The sequence below is a fragment of the Haliaeetus albicilla genome, chromosome 15 (genome assembly GCF_947461875.1).
Source record: "Haliaeetus albicilla chromosome 15, bHalAlb1.1, whole genome shotgun sequence".
Lineage (NCBI taxonomy): Eukaryota > Metazoa > Chordata > Aves > Accipitriformes > Accipitridae > Haliaeetus > Haliaeetus albicilla.
Genome location: NC_091497.1, coordinates 33848364 through 33868554, shown reverse-complemented (window position 1 = coordinate 33868554; position 20191 = coordinate 33848364). Strand labels below are relative to the sequence as shown.

The 20191-nt window shown below is 37.2% G+C and overlaps 1 protein-coding gene across 1 annotated transcript in view; it reads left to right on the top strand.

Annotated features, from left to right (window-relative positions):
• Window positions 1-20191, top strand: part of KPNA3 (karyopherin subunit alpha 3) — a 53066-nt gene that overhangs the window by 21489 nt on the left and 11386 nt on the right. The window contains exons 3-10 of the mRNA XM_069802734.1: window positions 11175-11264; window positions 11472-11501; window positions 11596-11648; window positions 11738-11833; window positions 14157-14242; window positions 17169-17255; window positions 17656-17825; window positions 18983-19027. Coding sequence (XP_069658835.1) covers window positions 11175-11264; window positions 11472-11501; window positions 11596-11648; window positions 11738-11833; window positions 14157-14242; window positions 17169-17255; window positions 17656-17825; window positions 18983-19027 — 657 coding nt within the window. The remainder of the gene's footprint in view (window positions 1-11174; window positions 11265-11471; window positions 11502-11595; window positions 11649-11737; window positions 11834-14156; window positions 14243-17168; window positions 17256-17655; window positions 17826-18982; window positions 19028-20191) is intronic.

The window sequence follows — 20191 nt, the reverse complement described above, 5'->3', positions numbered from 1 at the left end:
TGGCCCCTTTAGTTTTGTCCTGTTGAGACAAATTCAGATTTTCACCCTTTCCTTGAACATTCTGTTTCCTAGTTTTGAATTGTTGCTGTTCCTCAGATCCAAACTGCCTGTATCTTTCTGGAAATGTGGAAGTCTGGAAGGATGCAGGCCACAGCTGAGGTTTAAATGGGACAGTGAAAAACAATTCTTAACATAGTATTGCTGTTTATTTCGAGTATGTTGTTGACAGGCACTCAGTCTGTGATCCGTTACGTGCTTCGGACACTTCCTACAGTACTACAAAGCAAGGGTAGTTGTTTGTGTTCTCTATCTGCATAGTTAAATAAATGCAGAAGTTTTAAACATGATTGCTTCTTGTCTTTTGAATTGCATCTGCTTTTTCCAGACTTTCTTAATTTGAATTCCCATTCTGCTCCACAGTATGTTTCAAGGCCTCCCCAGCTTGGTATCGCCCATGTTTTCTAATATTTTTGTTAATTACTTGAGGGAAGTGTGTGCTTTGAATGTTCTAGATATAGGCCAAGCTCTTTTGGGTCTCCGATTTGATGCATATCTCCAGTTTGCCAGTCTGAGTGGTGCCTGCTTAGGAGTGCACACCCACCCAATTTCATCTAAATTTTTTTTCATTAGTTGCAAACAGGGAGAAGACAAAAGTCTTGCTAAAATGAAAGTGAATGGGTTGTGAAGGGGTTGTGAATAGAAGTTATGTTGATAGAAATCAGCTTGACTTCGTTTTAAGAAATTTCATCTGCACTTATCACCTGATTGTGTAAGACCTATCAAAACTCTTGTGCCAGTATTTTCCTGGGATCCTTCTGCTCTTCTTAAAAAAAAAAAAGAAAAAGATACTTTTTTGGTTTTTCAGGTCTTATAGAAAACCTTCTGTATCTCATTACAAAATAAAAAAAAAATACGTAAGATTCATCCTGAGACTATAAGAATTACTTGAAGAAACCTAATTGGACCCAGATGACTAGGAAAAAAAAAATCTTAGTACTTACATGAACATGATGTGTCATCTAAAAATTCTTTAATGTTTTCATATTTTCCTAATCAAAGAAACTAGCTGAAGATGTCTGACTGTGTTGTGTAGCTTAAGCTGGCTATGGCCTCATGAGTACTGGCAGATGACTGAGGTGTGGAGAAAGCTACTTTTACATACAGTGGCAAGTACTGAGTGAAAAATGAAATTACCCAGTTTTTGCATAAAATGAGATTCAGGTGATTAATTTTGGTATCTGAATTATCAGCAGTTGAAGTTTATGCTGACATGTTAGAGGCCCTCTCTGTTCAGAGCTAGTGTGTTAATTCAGTGTAGAACTTGCTGTATAACTGTGAAATCTACTGGGAAGTCATTCATACCACTTGGGCAGCCTATGCCTGCTAGCAAAGCAATGCTGTGAAAGATGGCTTAGCTACTGCAGCATATCTGCATACAGCTTGCTAAATTGAGACTGCGTACGAGCATTCCGGTGCAATCTTTGGAGAGAGCTTTGCAGTGCAAAGTGAGAATTTGAATTTTAATTTAATTCTCATAATTGGTTTTTGTAACAGGTCACAATTTCAAGGCCATGGTGCCAGAAGCATGGTGGGGAGCAAGTCATACACTTAAGACAAGGGAATGGATTGTTCTGTGTGGAAGGAGTCTTGTATGTGCCAGTAATACATGAGTGAAAATGACGAAGAGGAAGCGTATGAGCTGCTAGTGACTTTTCACTGAAAACTGCACATGCAAAGATCAGTTACACATTTAGAGAAGCCTAAGTGCTGGATGTAGGTCAGGCTGTAAATCAAGAGTGAAGAGCAGCTGCAGAACTCTTAAATGCAGGAAGTTGTGTTCTTCTGGAGTGTTTGCTGAACATCTTCCACTGCAGAGGCCAGAAGAAATCTGCTTTAATAAGAGATTGAGCATGTGTCCGAGTTGTTGGTTTGCAGCAACTGAACTGGTGCTGGTGGCCAACTGGTTTGCTGTGGGAATTCTGTGGTAGATGTGAGGCTGCTTCTGGTACAGAATTGGGACTGAAATGCAAAGGGACATATTTTATTAAGCTCCAGCAGTAGAAGGGATAAGCTGTAATATGTCTTCATCTTTACAGCTAACACTGCTACCATAGCATGAGTATGCGAAATTCAGGAAATATGTGTTGGCATGACCTTAGTAATCCACCAGTGCCTCTTCAAAACAGAGGGGTATCTTCCCTTTCTCCCAGCTATCCAGATGCTGAGTGTACACCTAGCTTTTGAAGAAAACAGGCAAGTTGAGCATATTCTTGATCTGTACAGTTGAAGCACTACATAGTCATGGGTTTGTCTTTTGAATCAACGTGTGTATAAATATTAAATGAATGGATCTGATGAAGTTGCTTACATCTCTGTTTTGTAAGATGGAATAAATAAAAAAAAATTCACAGCTTTGAACAGTAGTAAACAATTTCTGCATGCATTAGTGTGAGGTGTTTATTCCTTTGAGATTACAGACATCAAGGTGCATTTGCAACACATTCTGTGTTTCAGGAATATATTATCTCTGTTCACTATCTTCACACCACAGCTCTTACTCAGAAGGAAACTACTCTTTTCTTTTCCCAATCACTTATTATTTGTTTAGGAGTTGAGCTATCAAAGCTGTCTCTGACATAAAAGGGTAGCAGTCGTCTGGCAGAATCCTGGCTGAGGCGAGGCATGGTTGGCACCATGAGCCAGTCAGATGACACCACTGATGATCAGGTGCCCTTTTCTGATTCCATATTGGCCTTGCAGAACATGTGTTTTACATGTTTTGGGAATGGACCTACTACATTTCTGGAAAGATGGTCTTGGTCTCTGGCTATACCGTTAGTGCAGCAGTAGACCTAAGAGCTTAAAAAGTAGCCATCTCTCTTTCTAGACAGACAAGATAATGATGTCAGTTTTGGTGATGGAGAATATCTCAGGATTTAGAATTTAAACTTCTCAGTATAGTCTCGTGGCAAAGTCTGATTTAGAATGTTTGTCACTTAATTTCAGCATCACAGAAACCTGAAGGGTGCTGTGTTAGCAACAGGGACCCTGGAATTAATTGGTTAACCTAGCTGATTAGTCTTATTCTGAAGGGGAGTGGGGTGGATGAGTAAGGGTTAGGATTCAGTTTAAGGTTCCATATCTAAATGACGCCTGTAACTCCATTGCTGTGAGAGATCCTTTGGTTCTAGGCACTTGGCTTTCTATGAGGAGGAAGCTTGACTTGGGCCGCTTGTGTGCTTTAAGAAAGGTAGTCCTTAGCTGGGTCAATGCTATGGTCATTGAGTTAGATGGCACCCTTCAAAGAAAGCCTTAACACTCCTAACCTTAGCAGGCCTGCTAACTAACTGGAACCCTAAGAACTTCCAGGATCTCTCACAAGGTTTATTTTTTACTTTCTTGGCAAACTCAGCTGCCTCTGAGAGCTCAGCTCATAGACATGAGCTCATGAAAGCCTTAATTGCCAATTAAGTTTGATGCAAGGCAAAGCAATTATTTGCTAAACAAGTGGTGGATTAAGGAGCCAGGGGCATATGTCTTTTTAACCTGTTTCTCTGGCATACTGTACTTGTTGTCCCTACTCTGATCTTTCTTAAATAAGATTGCTGATGTCCACAATAGCTCCTAAATAATGTAGCGAGCCTTGAAGAAAAGAATCTGTCTTCATGTTGCTGGGAGAGCCAGTGTGGGAAAAACCTTTTTCTGATTCTCAGGAGGTCTGAGAATGCAAAAGAAAAAAAAAAAATTCCACATTTTCAGGTTCAGGATAGTAAAACTTGCTTCATTTACCCGTCTTTTCCAGTTCAATGTGAACATATAGCTTTTCATTGACTGTAAAGTACATTTTTCTAGGCATAAATCTACCAACTTCAGAGAAACAGCTACGATCATAGGGAGACTGAAGCACTATTAGTATGTTCTTCTGGAGGCTTCCCTATCTAGTATTAGCAGCACAAATTCTTGGGAAAGAACTTGCATCTAACCTGCCTTGACTGATTTCCCCCCCTGCCAAAAAAAAAAAAAAAGACCCTAGGAGGAAAATTATATTCCTAATGTATTCTTCTGGAAACTTAGTTGAAAAGAAATATGAAGAAATTCCTTGGAGGCTTGCTTGAATCCATTTTAGTAAGAACATACTTTTGCCTAACTTAACTAGCCTCAGTCTTTGCAATCTGTGCTTGGGGCTGTTGGGCCACACACTGGTGTATACATATGTGTCTACTTATAGTCAACCTGCTCACCTTCTGAGAAAGATGTGCACTAGCCAAACAGGAACATAGTGACTGCTGTCTGTTGTCACAAAGGTGTGTTAGCAGAACTCAAATGTAGAAAAATTGCCTTTGTCTTCTAACTGCATATCCGTAGCTATGCTCTTTATCTGAAGAACAGTCTTAGAATATGTTTGACTGCCTTTGGATGCAAGGGACCTAGTTCACTAAGCGTGTAGGATATAATTTTTATATCCATGGATTGTAGGATCATCAGATTGACCTGTTCAGCCTGTTTACAAGGTTTTTAAAAATCTTTCTAGGTGTTAATGAGTTCTGAGGCAGTGAGTAGAGCCAGCTAATGGTCCTTTCCCAATCATTAGAGAAGTTGAATCTTTCCCCAGGTTCATATCCAAGAGCTGTTACTAGATATTCACTCAGGCTAGATAGCCCACCTAAGGAAACTTTCATTAAGAGGGTATTCAGTAGAGGTTTTCAGAGCATCCCTGTAACAGGAAGAGGTTGGAGTGGTAGGCATTTTCATTTTCTTCATGATGGACTGTAGCAGGTGCTCTCAGCCTGCAAAACCAAAATTGGAGATTACATGTAACTGAAACCTAGAAGTTCAGCTCAGTCTGTCACAGCAGTGGTAGTTTAAAAGGGATGTCCAGACAACCTGAATCTACCTCCATCACTGGTCTGATCCTTTAGTCTTTCCTAGGATGTCAGAGCAGAGGAAAGAGCTGCTTGTTGTCAGCTGTGAGTATACCTAATGCTGGCTAGCACTCTGGTTCCTAATGTTGAGATGTTCTTGAAGTTCTGCTCTTTGTCCCCAGAGGACTCAAACATAAATGCCTTAACTTTCATGCCAAAATAACTTCTTCCTACTAGCTGCTGAGTTCCTAAACCTTCCCCTGACCTGAATAAGCATTTCATAATGATGTTTGTCACCTGAGGGCAAAGATTTTCGTGTTTATTTCTTTTCCCTGTTGATTGTGAAGCTTCCCAAGGGAATTGAGACTCTTCAAAGAGTTTTCCCATGTGTCAAATGCTGAAAAGCATGTATAAATTTGTATTTAACACCTTTCACAGCTCCATTAGAGTATCCTATTGGCCATGTCCTATAGTACTAAGTGGAATGCAGCATAGAGCTTGATGGACATCCTCTTTGCCTACAAGGATTCTTCTACTGTTAATCATGTTGCCTTTGAAACTCATTTGCATTGATAAGCATTTTTTTTTAATCCTGTGGCCACCTTCCAAGAACATAAACAAGAAGTACTGGGGTCTGCAGGATTTACATATTTACTGTTCATGCAACCTGACATTCCCACTGTCAGTGAAGCACACGATGAGTATCTGTCATCAAAAACTCTTCATATGTTATCACACTGGACAAGGAAGTGCACTCATGGTATCATTACTGTTATTTCTAACCATTTGGCATTTTTACCTGGCATATATGTCCACATACCTTTTGTTCATATGGAAACCTTTGTAGACTGTTGTAGTGTACCAGAATGTCGACATGCTTACAACCAGCAGTCAGCTGCTGTTTATAAACTTTCAGACTTTATTGTACATAGCACGCATAGTTCAGGCAGTGCTTGAGGATCTTTCCCTTTGAAGAAGACCTGCTTAGTTTTGTTGGTGACAAGGTCTTACTCTTCATCAGGGATTCCAGTTTGATGCCTCTCCTTTTCAAAGGGCTCTCTCACCAGGCTTTGAACAGGACAGCTGTATCCAGGTATGCTCATTTGTCTCCATTTTCACCACAGGAGCCTGCAGAAGAGGCTGGTGCTATGATTTAGGCAAAAACTTTTGAGTTTGTCACAGTGTGACAAAATGCAAACATTTTAAGGTTATGTCAAGCTGCAAATCATGTTCTTTTACCTTATGCAGGGGAGTGATTGGTCTAACAAATTACTTTATACTGTGGTTTAGCTGTCCAGGAATTGGATGCTTTTGCAAATGGACAGAGCTGTTTCAAATAGCCTTAGAGCCACCTTTTAGGACTGGAGTTTAGGACTGGACTTAGGTTCCATGAACACTTTGACTTCATAAGAAATACTAATAAGAATAGCATTTCCTTAGTAAGAAATTTTTAGTGCTTCTCAATAAGTGCTAGCCTCTTTGCTTCAGGCTGCTGTGGAAGCTCCTCTATATATGTTCTTGACAGTTGTTTTTCAGCCCAACCATCTGCAAACAGCTACAGGAGCATTCTTGCTCACTCTTACTTTCCCTGGCTAAGGTTGTTTTTTCTGGAACCCATTGCGCCATATGACTGACAGCCTGAAGATGTTGCCTGCATTTGCAGAAATTCTAGTGTCAACCTGCTGTCAGTTACGTCCTGTGAAGTTCAGCTTGCTCTCTTAAGGAGGGTAGAATATCTTGGCATTAGAATATACATGCTTACTCATACTTACTTTGATTAACATTAGGAAGCATTCTCTTAGGCATACTCATGTTGACAAAGGAATTGGATAGTTGTGTATGCAGGTATAAAAGGCTGTCTAAGGAGCTATTAACTTGCTTGCTGGAACGAGAGAGAACTAGGCTCTTGGTTAGTTCAGTTATGGTATATATTTTGGCCATCTTTAGCATGCAGCTACAAGTGGAAGGCTTTTCAGTGTTACTCAGTCTTACTATGCTAAGATTTCTAATTAGTCTGATGCCATTTTGCTCGTGTCAAGAGACCCTGTCTCACAATGGAATTTAAACCTAGATTATGTATATTTGATGGGCCAGAATTTGAAATGTTGTTCCTTTGTTACCATCTTCACGATCGGTGGTCTCCCAGTGGGATATCTCCATTCCTGATAGCTGCAGAACAGTTGGTTGGAGCTCCATTTTATTTCACCTCTCAGCATGCTGCTGCCATTAGAAACAGTCCTTCAGTGTCTGTTCATTTAGGGATTCATGGGACTCTTCCAGGTTAATGGAGATTTGTGAGGAGTACTGTTTGGAGATACCCACTGCATCAATGTACATGGACAATTGCTTGAAGGAGAGAGACAAGCTACTGTTCTGTTACTGTTCTTCTGTAATGATGTGTTCATTTACAACCTGCCCTCCTTTCTTCTTTGTCCAAGTCCCTGAAACATTTCTAGGGAATTGGAAGAACTTTAAAAAAAGTTTTGATCGCCAATTCTGTGGCCACAGGCAGAGAGAATTTGTGCATGCCCCTCTAAATCCTATTCAGGGAAATTATTTCAGCTAATGGTACTTGTACAGAAGTGCGCTCACTGTGAATAAACATGAAGTGTGTATTGAATAATGGTTACAGGCAGGTAGTCTTTCTGAAGTTCTTCGGGTGAAGTGGCATGGAATAATTCAGTGCATTGTCCACTGACATGCTCTAGACTTACTGCCTGGTGTGTGTGGAAGGTGATTTTCCAGCGGTTCAGCTGCTGAAGGCCGTGCAGCTCATTCCTGTTGTTCTGTGAAGATGCTGTTCAGTCACTCACAGTGGGTCTCTCACTTTGTTCCAGCTATATTCTCTGTATTGTGTTGGGCGCTTGGACTAGATTTTTAAAGGTCCCTTCCAACCCAAACCATTCTGTGATTCATTACTGTATTCTAGCCTCTGCTGTCCTGGTATTTCAGGATGTTTGAAAGAGGATCTCAAGATACATCTTCATTCTTGCTCTCTGGAGTAACTGGATACCATAGCCCTTATGTTACACTCTAGTAGAGGCACAACCCTGACAAACACTGATCATCCAGAATGATGTAATTGTGTACGTTGGAGACACACACGTCTATACAGGGATATATGTTCAGTACCACAGTTGTTCCAGTGTGACTTTGCTTTTTGCATCCAAAAACTTCTAGATCTTTCAAGCTAGAAAATGCATGATGTGGTTTCAGCTGTTTCTGGTTAATGTCTTTTTGTGAGGAAGAATATTGAGGGTGGAAATAATGTGCATGATGGTTGTGGCCCACATGTATGTGAATATCTAATATTATTTCCATTTTAATAATGTGATCTTTCATTCCGGGTGGATGCCATCTATTTAATGTCAACATAATTAAGACGACTTTGGCCTTATTTAAGTTTCCACTTACAATAGCAGTGAAGTAAATGGCTCTTGCGTACCCTCTGTATTTTGGAGGGATTTCAGTCAAAGCTCTCTGAGGTGCATCCATTCTGTGCCAGCGTAGATGCTTCTGTGGGGAGCAACGTGGAATGGTGGTGTACCAGATTCTCTTTCCAAATATGGGGACAGTTCCTTAAAGTCAGAGGATTCAGTGGTGGGTGAATCTGCTAATACAGTGGTGTGAAACACCTAAATGGGAGAATCTACTGTTTGAGCTCTTAAAAAGTTTTAATTTTTTAGTGACAGAAGAAACCTGAAAATAACAAATGAGATAATGTGACATTTCCTAATTAGAATTTTCTTTTCAGTAAGTTCAATAAAAGAGTTTGTTTGCTAAATTCTTAACTATTCTAGGTATTTCATAATTTTTTTTAATCAAAGGATCAGCAAGAGGCCTGCATATAACAGGCTTTTTTACAGAACTTTAAAAGTAAAGATCACCTGTCTTTATTGCAAGATGTTGCAGAACACATAGTTGAGTGCCACTGATACTGAATCATTTGTTTGAAAAACACGTAGATATCACCAGGTGAATCAGTGTGGGTAACAATTCTTAAATCAAACATATTTTAGAAAAACACTTCAAAGCTCTTTCCCTGAATTTTCTGAGCATGAGATGTAGAAAATCTAGCCACATATTTTAGGAGAAACAGAATTGGAAAACCCTGCCTTGTACTACAGTAGTTTGTTGCTAATGACAAGGAAACTTTACGCTTCTCAGTAGATATTTAATACAAAACGTTTAACTTGCTCCGGCAGACAGTGGTGATGGTTCTGCACTAAGATTCCGATTCCTTCAGTCTGCGCCTTTTCTGAAGACAGGGGATGTCTGCTGGACCAGTGTCTGCCACCCTCATAACTAAACATGTCTCCCTGTACATTTGTGCATGTGTGGACTTGTTCATCACCATGATCTGTGATGATACCTCTGGGTAGGAAGAGGACAGTTGACTGAAGACATCAGGACCTTCCTCCAGCTTCAGTCCCTTCTCCCAGTATTGGCTTGTTTTACCATAACAGCACAGCCGTTCGTCTGAGGCAGGAAGGAACTGCTTCTTTCGCAGGTGGATGTGTGTAGTAGCTGTGCCCTGGGGAGAAAGGTTGACATGATCGTGGAGATGGCCTCTAGAAACTGCGTCCAGTACCTGCAGCTGCCAAAGTATAGGCTATGGCTTAGACAAATAGTAGGAAAAGGAATTGTACTTGAGCAAAGCCAGACTGGCTGGGGTTGAATGATGTTTGCTCTTTGCTTAAAATGGCAGTGCCAAGTACTTGCTGTGGAAAAGAGAGAAATACGTTATAGGTCTTTATGGTGAATCCATCTGTCAATGTGTACCTGCATGATGCAGTTTGTCTGCATAACAGTATTTTCACAGCATTTAACTGCCTGCTCGTTTCCATCTCCCTTCTTTCCAAAACCACTTGACAACAAAATACCCTTAGTGCTTGTCTGTGTGGATGTGCTCCAAGTGTGCTGCCGTTACTGTACGGCTCTGGAGAGGCTGCCATAGCTAATCTAGGTGATCTTGTGCACTCTTGAAGGATTTAGCTTCTGTACATAGACTTGACAAAAATTAAACTGTGCTAAGTTTGTGGAATGTTGTCTTCTGCATTAAAGGGTTATTTAATTCTGGTGCTTGTTTATTGTTTTAGCATTCTTTTATCTGAAAAAAATCTTTATATTTCTTGGGAGCTTTTCAGACTGAAGCTGGAAAAATTGTTTTAAATTCTTTTAAAAATGTCTAAAATGTAAGCAAGTCCCAGAAATTTTGAGTTGCTGTTTTTTCAAACATATGAGAAAATAAAATACTGGGGACTCCTTCAAAACATGGTTCTGTTTAGAGGCTTTTTCATACATTACAAGCAAGGCATGATATAATACAATCTCTATAGTCGGTACTGTTTGGTTATCAGATAATTGTTTGGATACTGAAAAGCCTGCCTTTCCTTGCTAGAATAATAGGTTTGGTTTAGGTGTTATAGCTGTTTGTTATACCTTTTCAGTGTTTTGCTTCATTAGAGATTGAAATCTTAATGCACTTACTAAACAAAAAAACAAACTACAAAAATGTGCTCAGATATACATGCTGCATTGTCATCTTCAATTGCCCTTTCTATCTTTGATTGTACCTCTAGACATACCAAGCAAAAGATAGACTCTAAAATTTAGAAAAGACTGCTTTGTACTTTTGGAATAATATTTTTAATACATTTTAAGTTTGTAAAAAAACTGCATTTGGATACAGTTACAATTGATTATTTTATTTCTTTCGTTTTAAATTAGGGCTTTAGGTGTTCAAATATTCTAATTAAGCAAGGTAGAAATGTTAAATGGGTACTTTACCACTGAAAAGGTAATTTTTTCTTAGTAATTCCTTAAAGGAGCTAAGGATGGAGGGTGCTTTGCTTTAAGTCAGAAATTAGGCTAACAGCATGAGTGGGAAATATTACAAGTATCAGCGTATATGGAGCATGCTACTTTACACACAAGATGAAAATACATGTAACCAGGGAACTTCGAAGTACATTTAGCTGAAAACTAATCTTACACTGGAAAATAGTTTGTCATATGTGGCTAGCTATTAATGTCGTGCAGATCTATGTGTATTGTAAATCTCTACTAGAAAATTGATCCCCAAACTGTAAGTTTTAATTCATTCAAATGTCATGGATTGTCATAATTCTTTCTGTGATTAGCAAGCTGCTAGTTTCTTACAGCTGAAATATTGCAAATTCTATTCGCAGTTACAAATGCCTTTAAAAAAAAAAACAATCCTATCTAAACTTTTCTTTTGAAAGGGGCCATTATATTGTCACCCTGTACTAATAAGTATTAAGTGTCTTTATTTTTGTCATTTATTTACAGAACAAAAGAGATGAACATCTCTTGAAAAAAAGAAATGTTCCCCAAGAAGAAAGTTTAGAAGATTCTGATGTTGATGCTGACTTCAAAGCAGTAAGTTCCTTGATTCTGGAATTATCTTTAAATCTTTGGTGGTGTCTCAAAACAATGTATTCTGTTTTTACTTTAACACTGGGAGTTATGCAGTTATTTGAAAGCAGAATTATGAACTGATACGCTGTTAAAATTAGTTTGTATTAAATGTTTTAAAAGAATGTAATTTAGCAACAAAATTACTAAAACTTTTTTTTTCTTTTCAAGCAAAATGTAACACTAGAAGCTATACTGCAGGTATGTTACATTTAACTTTTTTTCTATTAGAAGTGCGTGTTCTGTGCGTTTTTATTTTTTACTGGGTTTTTTTGTGGTTTTTTTTTTTTTTCAGAACGCCACAAGTGACAACCCAGTGATCCAACTGAGTGCTGTCCAAGCTGCAAGGTAAAAATAAATAAAGGCACAGAAATGTATTTACTACCCATTTTTCATGATGAAAGTTACTTACTTTACTTCTACATTTAATTTCACAGAAAACTCCTATCCAGTGACAGAAATCCACCTATTGATGACTTAATAAAATCAGGAATTTTACCAATTCTGGTAAAATGCCTAGAAAGGGATGATAAGTAAGTATACTTTTAAAAATGTCACCTTTACTGAGAATCTGTATCCAAAGAAAATCTCATTATTTCAGATGAAACTGAAGATTCATAGCACCATACAGTCTGACACAGTGGATCACATTCCATGATGATAAACCATAACTTCTCCAGGAGTATTTATTCTGCCACTGAAATGTAATTTCATTTTTTAGAGCTTGCATGAGCATATCCAACTAATGGAGAAAACCCTACAAAATTTCTCATTGGTTTTGAATATTTCAGACTTTTTTGTTAACTGTTTCTAAGAAACCCATCTCAGACTTACTGTGTGTATTTGTGTGAAGGCAGAGAATAAGCCTGGTTGTGAACAGGGCTCTTCCCTTTGCCAGAATACACTTGTTGTCTTTTTATTAAGGTTATTAGCTTAATTTTCTAGCTTTTTTTGTTCTCACTGCAAGATGGGTTCCCTTCTGGCTCTGTGCTGCTTCCTCATGTGAGCATGTTCTCTGTTATGATCCTTAGTTGGAAAACAAGAGCTTCAGTAAAGGAGGTGGAGAACATTGAGCATATAGTTGCAAGAATTTAATGACATGTAAGAAAAATGCTATATTCCACAATCCGTGAGCCCCTTATTCAGATAGATGGGGATTAACACATTTGAGGTAAATGTTTTAGCCTATCTCTGGCCTCAGGCAGCCATAAATGTATTTACAGTATTTCCATTTTCAAGGTTGTCTCTGCAGCCACGAGGGCTAGAAACTTCAAAAATGCAAATTGGCATTTTGGGTATAATTTGGTGGTTGCAAAAACATCTAGCTTGTTTAACAAAACAGTTGCTTAGAAGGCAGCTGACGATAATGTTCAAATCAGGATAACATTTTAAAATGGGTCATGAATGCCTGTCTGCTCTAGAAGCAGACGGTTCAGTGCTGTGAAAATTCTTTTAATTTTAATTTTCAGTCTAGTTTTTGTATGATTTACCTTTGTAAATGTTTAATAAGCCTTTTGAAATTGAACTCAACATTTTCTTAAGCAGTCTGTTTAATTGTGATAGCTATATAATATTTAGTAGAGGTAAACTCTGCAAAGACTTTGTGTAATGGATTGTTAAAGCTGTTGTCCATGTTGTAACTGGAAGCTTATCACAAGAGGAAGAAAAGAAGTACCAACCTAGAATTAGAATTTTAATGCATTTAATCCTAGAATGTAAAGGTTTATAGATAGCTGCTGACAGGTACTATTTGTATTTACAAATCCTTATTTACACATCTTGGGCCCTCCTATCTAATTCCTTTCCGATCTCACCACCAATAAAACCTTAAAAAGCTTTGGGAACTAATGCACAAAAAAACCTTAAAGGAAGCAGGTCCTATGGCTATATATAAAATATAATTGATGAAGACCCAAAAAAGCATGGAAATGAAAAATAGTCACCTAACAATAAATATTCTCTGCTCCTCCCAAAGCATAACCTTACTGTTATGCTAACCACCATAAGCTGTAAACTCTTTTATAGCTTCTAGAACTCTTAACCTTTAGCATTTGCTTGAACAACAGTTTTCATGCAAACTGTTTTACTAAATTGCTGTTGGCATAGACAGCAGTTGACAGACATCTTGGAGATGTTCCCCCAGCTTTCATAATATCTGTAACTAATTTTATCTGCATTTAGTAAGTCAGTTTTAATACAGGTATTATGCTGTCTTTTGATACTGGTGCTAATCTTTCCCCTGTCTGTGATGGAGCAGAAAAACATCTTTATCCCAGTATACCAGCTTACACTTGACCTGGGTTGTAATGTTAGAAGGGCCGAGTTTTTATTAGTTCTGGTCAGACATGGTTAATTTATTGAGAACTACTAAGGGCAGCAAGACGGTTGCACTTTCTTCACTAAATGTGAATGGTGTTTGGATCAGTTGGATGTGAAGAGGTCTCTTACACATTAGGGAGGCATAATTGCATTTTATGATGAGGGGTGCTAGAAATCTTTCATACCGGAGATAATTAGTTGACTAGAGTAGTGGTCAGCTTCACTGGTTGTTATGTCCTTCAACAAGTATTACTGCTTTTATTTTGGGTTTTTTTTATTACTTATATGAAGTCAGAATGATGGCTGGTTTGCAAAAGGTCATAGAATGTAAAATCTTTTTTTTCTTACAGCTTTTCCCCTGAAATGTCCAGGCTCAGAGGTTTTGGTTTTTTGTTTTTTTTAAAAAACTTTTAGCCCAGTGGCACTGCTTAAATGTAGAGTGTCTCAGAGTGGACACAGCTAGTAATACTGAAATGAACCATAAAATAATATACAGATCATGTTTCAACTTATTACTATAAAATTATTTCATTACAGTCCTTCATTACAATTTGAAGCTGCATGGGCATTGACTAACATAGCATCAGGCACTTCTGCACAGACTCAAGCTGTTGTACAGTCTAGTAAGTATTACAGTTTGATTTTTGGGGGATGGTGGATATTGTGGGTAAAAGGGAAAAGGGGATATTTGGATAACAAATGGCATTTGTTGTCAGAACCATTAAAATAATAAATGCATGTCTGTCCTCTTTCTCAAAAAATTTCTATGTTTGCTCTTAAACATTAATCTGTTTGTCACTAACTATTCATATTAAGGATCCCAGACCTGATTTTCCCATAAAAAAAGATAGAGAATGACAGATGATATAATGAGTATGACAAAAACATTAGTCCTTTCTAATTCTTGGGTTGATTTCTGAAATCATGTACCATTAATTCCCCTACGGCTAAAACTTATGTTAAGATGTAATTCTTTCTATCTCAAAGGTATGTTCATAAATCTTATTAAAGTTTTTAAATACATATAGTTATGTAAGGTTTCCCATTTAAATACAGAATTAAGAAAATTACCATCCTTTCCCTGACCATATGATTAGCATCTCCTGTGTACACTGAATTTGTTGTGTGGCCTTTGTTTCTTGCTTAACCAGCCAGTGAGACTTCCATTATGAAAAGAGATAGGAAATAAACTCTAAAGTTAATTGAAGATAAATAATTCAAATTATTTTTTCAGGATTATATATATATCTTTTATGTATCAGCACGCTTATCTTAAAACAATCGCCTTTATGGTAAATACAACATTTTGTCATTAAACAGGAGACTATAGATAAGCAAATACATAATAACTTGGCTTGGCTTATTCATATTCAGTGTTTTTATATGGGAAAATGGTGACTTAATTATTTGATTTCTTTTTTTTTTTAAGCGTATGAACCTGCCTTTCAAATCAAAGTGCTGTTTTGTACCTTTAAATAGCTAATAAAATATCTCACCAATTGTTAGATTCTATATAGTTAAGATATTGGAACAATAGGAATAAGAATGCTTATCAAAATGAGCTTTGGATAAAAATCCAAAGCCTTTTAAAAAAAAAAAAAAAAATCAACATCTTGAATTTGTTTCAAAAAATCCTCATGCAGTTTGGACACCTCTGTTTTTAGACTGCTTTTCTGGTGTCTAAATATCTTTGGAAATCTATTCCCAAGTTTTTTCATCCTTCCCAACTTGTTCATTGGTTAGTCATTGTTTTCTTCATTTTTCAAGTCCCACAGTGTTATCATATTTGAATGAATAAATCTAATGAAAAAGGCTGTTTATAGTATTAGCTTTACAGAGAAGAATCTGGAAAAAATCTTAAAGTAAGAATTAAAATTAGAATGAAAGTATGTACAGCACAGCCAAAAGCATTGCTGTTACCTGAACAATTACTAGAAGTTCAGGCTGGGATCTCTCTTCCAAAATCTGTTCAGCTAATGCTTGAAAAGAAGAAAATGTGATAAAATTACTTCAAAGAAGCAAAAAGCATTTTCCAAGCTTTACTCCTGAAGAGAAAATGGAAGAAGTTTAGTCTAGAAGCCTTGCTGTTTTGGCTGGGAGATGACTAAGGGAAAACAGCCTCGCAACTCTATTCCCTTTAGATAAGGGAAACAAAGCGATAGGCCCTCACAGCTGTAGAAGAGGCTGGTGCAGCCTAAATACAAAAGGCAGCCTCCTGCAATCAAGAGGGACAGATGGCAGTTGGAAGGCCCAGCAAAAGAGAAGTACTGTATTCGCAGAATAGATCTTGGCAGGAGCCAATTTGGAGCAGAAATAATTAATTTTTTGGGAGCAGTAGATCAGATAACCTGCAACTTATGCTTTCTCAAACTGTCCTGCCTGAGTTATGAAATAATTTCATTCCTGCTTTTGAAAGCATACCAGGATTGCAATCTAATATAAACTACATACTTGACCTCTCTGAAATATGTTGAATACACATATGGCTGAAGTGTAATCTCGGTAATCACTGAGAATGAAGCGTGGATATTCCACCCGAGCTAATGGAAGTGGGATGATTGTTACAAGAACAGAGAGAGTGTTCTTAAGCAACAGTATGTTGCTGTCCCACCTAACTTGTCAGTTATAGGCAATTGCTGAATTACTCATCTAGGCTGGGGAAGGAATTTTAGGTTGTCTTTATTCTTCATTGCGGGTTTTTGGCTCATTATCACATGTTACATTATCAACAGAATATTGATTCACAGTTGCTTACAAATTGTGTTGCAATTTTTTAAAATTTCTGAAGCAATTTCTACAAGAAAAAATATTCTTTCCTTCAACAGTATATAAATTGATCTATTTTACTTTGCTCAGACTATAGAACGAGTATGATCACATAAAGATTTAAAAAATTTCTTGCAAGAATTACTGTCTTTCAAACAGTATCGGTTGTCTGAAGGGAAGTAACGCATGGGAATAGTAGAGGGAGAGCAGATAGCTCTGTTAAATGTATTTAATTCAGCAGAGACGGCTATCTAAAATCAGTACCGCTTCCTTAATCTGTTATGTTGCCTGCATTATATAAGAGCAAATTAAAACATGTCTTAGGACTGGCAGATGGATGTAAATCTTCACTGCGTGTGGAAACTAACTATAGCCACCTCTTGGGAGGAAGCTATTTTCTTAAAGTCAAGATTTGAAGCACGTTTGCACAAGCAGGCATGCCATTCTGCTAGGTATGTATTGTGATCTTGGATAACTGGAAAATCTGAATTATCAGGACATGAAACCTACCACCTACATACTTGAGGCTCTTGCATATCACTTTGAGAAATATGGAAAAAGGTTTAAAAGTGTGGAACATTGTTGTTTAATAGGTGCTTGTTCTCAAGTCTATTTTTTTCCCCTCTCTAGATATGTATAGAAATCTTTAACTGAGGTTTTCTGTGTTCTTCATAACAGAAACATGTATAAGGCATGGTAGAGAAAGTGTTTTGTATTAATCAATGAAACTATTGTGCATATACCATGTCCAGTAAAAACAAATCCGATCTTTGCATTCTGCAGATGCAGTACCCCTCTTCTTGAGACTACTTCATTCACCACACCAGAATGTTTGTGAGCAAGCGGTCTGGGCTCTCGGAAATATTATAGGTAACTCTTGTTGTTATAATGATTTGAATTCAGGGAGCGAGTGTTTCATTTTAGAATTTGACTTTTTGAACATTGGCATTATCATATGAGACTATGTTTCCTCTAAATTCTGTGGCTTGTTATAATTTTTCATGTGGCCAGAATTACATAGGTTCTTCCTATTTTTTTTTCCTAAAGAATAGTATTACTTGCTACACAAAACATTAACAGGATAAATTTTATGTCTTGTCAAATATACATACATATTTGTACGTATGTATATTTAATTGAACACGACATTTTAGTAGTAGACTATTGGTGAGGAAACATAGAATTTCAGTATCCCAACATGTCATTGCATACATTTCAAGATTTTCCATTTTTAATGTAATTTCTTTTACAACAATTTTCATTTCTGTAGGTGATGGTCCTCAATGTAGAGATTATGTCATATCACTGGGAGTTGTCAAACCTCTTCTGTCCTTCATCAATCCCTCCATTCCCATCACCTTCCTTCGGAACGTCACATGGGTCATTGTAAATCTCTGCAGGAATAAGGACCCCCCACCGCCTATGGAGACAGTTCAGGAGGTAAAGAATTACGAGACAGATCATTTTTTATACTCTGGGCTAGAGGCCAAATGTTTTACGTTGTCATACTATGAATTTATGCATGTTTTTTGCCACTGTCTTGTGCCACTTAACAGCTGTTAAATGAAGTAATTTGACCAATTTGATGCTTCTTACTAAGGCTGTAATAAAGGTATTTGTAACATCTGAAACTGAGTAAGACTAAAGACTGATGAGCCGTATATTAAAATGGACGCAACAAAAAATTAACACGCTAGAAAGTGTTAACATACTCAGCATGTCATGTTTTTATCAAAAAAAGGCTACAAACATGATTCTGTATATATAAGTATTCAAATGTAATTATTTTCAGTAAGAGGAAATGTAAGTAAACTGGTGAATGTAGAGTAGTTTGTGCTTTGACTAGCTGTGAACATGCAGTCAATGTCAAGTCCCCACTTGAGAAGGGAGGCATCTGAAAACCCTTTTAAACTGGTGAACAAAGCAAATGTGGTGTTTATAGAGTAGGCACAGCTAGTAAAGTGATGATAGTTGGCTAGAACTGTAGTTGTAAGGTACGTAAAGTTCTTCATTTTAAGATAAATTCCAAAGTGTAGATACAGTTTTTGAAGCCATGTGAAGTATAATATTGTTAGCAACTAAACTAATGAAATTTTAAAAACAAAGCAGAGAACAGGGAAACTTCTACAAGTAATAATTTGCCAAATAAAACCCCCTGTTCTAAGCATTCTTATCATGGCTCAGTTTTATATTTTCTTCATATGTGAATACAAAAATAAAATTTTATTTTAATCCAAGAGGGGTTTATATATTGATATTAGGCTAAGGATTTTTATTTTATTGTGTGGTAACAAAGCTTTCAAAATAGCAGGCAGATGTTGTTTCTGATCTCTGTTGTTTGCTTGTTTTCCCTCAAAATATAGTCTACTCTCTGCGTGTCTTTTGAAATATAGTACAGTCTTGTATTTTTACGAATTTTAAATATAACGTATATATGTATTTTTGTACATACTTTGAAGGAATGACCAGCTGCTGGGAAGTGTGTGAATGCAATATGCTAATGCAGTCTCAGGCTAAGCTTTGCGACTGCAGTACTTGGATTCATGATTGTACAGCCAATTTTATTCTACTCTAATGACTGATGAACTTCTTTTCAGATTTTGCCAGCATTGTGTGTTCTCATTTACCATACAGATATAAATGTAAGTAATTTCTGAAGTTTTAGATATTTAGATTCTTTGTTTTCTTTAGAAGGTGCTGCAAGATTGTGGCAAACTTTTGTGTGTTAATTCATGTATAATTAAGTAGTATATATGAAGACTAATATAATTGTAGTCATTCAGAGCATGAAAAAGAAAGTGCAAATACCATTTCCAAAGTACCTTTTCTAAAAGTTTTTTTTATCCTTTACATTACAAACTACATTTTAAAAAATCCTATTTTGTGGAATTGAGAACTAGAAATTTAAAGTGCCAGCTTTACCATCAGCTTCACTTTAATTCTGCCCCAATTTATAATTTTGCATAGATGATATGTAATGCATGTGTAGAAAAATCTACGTATCAGTCCAATCAAATATTGTAATCCTATGGGTAAATCTGACTTTTGTAATCTGTTGGGTGCCTGACTTTGCAACCTGTTTAACTAAGGAAATCATGTATGAAAATATACTTGAATAAACAGGGATAAACTATTGTTTTGTGGCACCTTTGACAACTTTCCTTTAGGTTTTTAATATTAAACCTTCAGTACTTCCCGCATTCCTGATCCATGGGTTTACATCTATTTTCTGAGTAAAGTTCTAGAGGGGTGTACTTAGCTCCTGAAATCTTATATTGGGACTTCAGGAGCAAAGATCTGTGTAACTAAGGGATACCGAGCTGCTCTTCTCCTCCTCCTCCTCCTGTCAGGACTTTGTAATGTCTTTGACTCTTGCTCCCTGTAGTGATCCTTCAATTTAGGGAAGCAGAAATTGAACCCTTGTGGTGGGTCTGGGGATGGAGCATAAGATTGGTGGAGCTGTCTTCCGTTACTTCCACGCTGTGGTAGTGGTGTTTCTGCTGCTCTTTTAATGGTGAAGTGGGCTTGGCTCCACAAAATATTTGCAAACAGTTTAATCTGGGATTTTGCCAGGGTTTTCCCAGTGTAATGTGGGTGGGAGACAGCACATGGTGACTTTCCAATTTGTAATTTGGACAAACCTGAACAGAAATTCATAGCAAAACCAAACATACTTACAACCTATCGGCTTTTTTTCCCCTGCCAAATTTGAAAGCTTTTGCAAGCAATGATTGTGTAAGAACTTCTTGAAGTAGATATGAGACTATGTGATGCCAGGTTTTGACTGATCTCAATTAGGGTGCCCG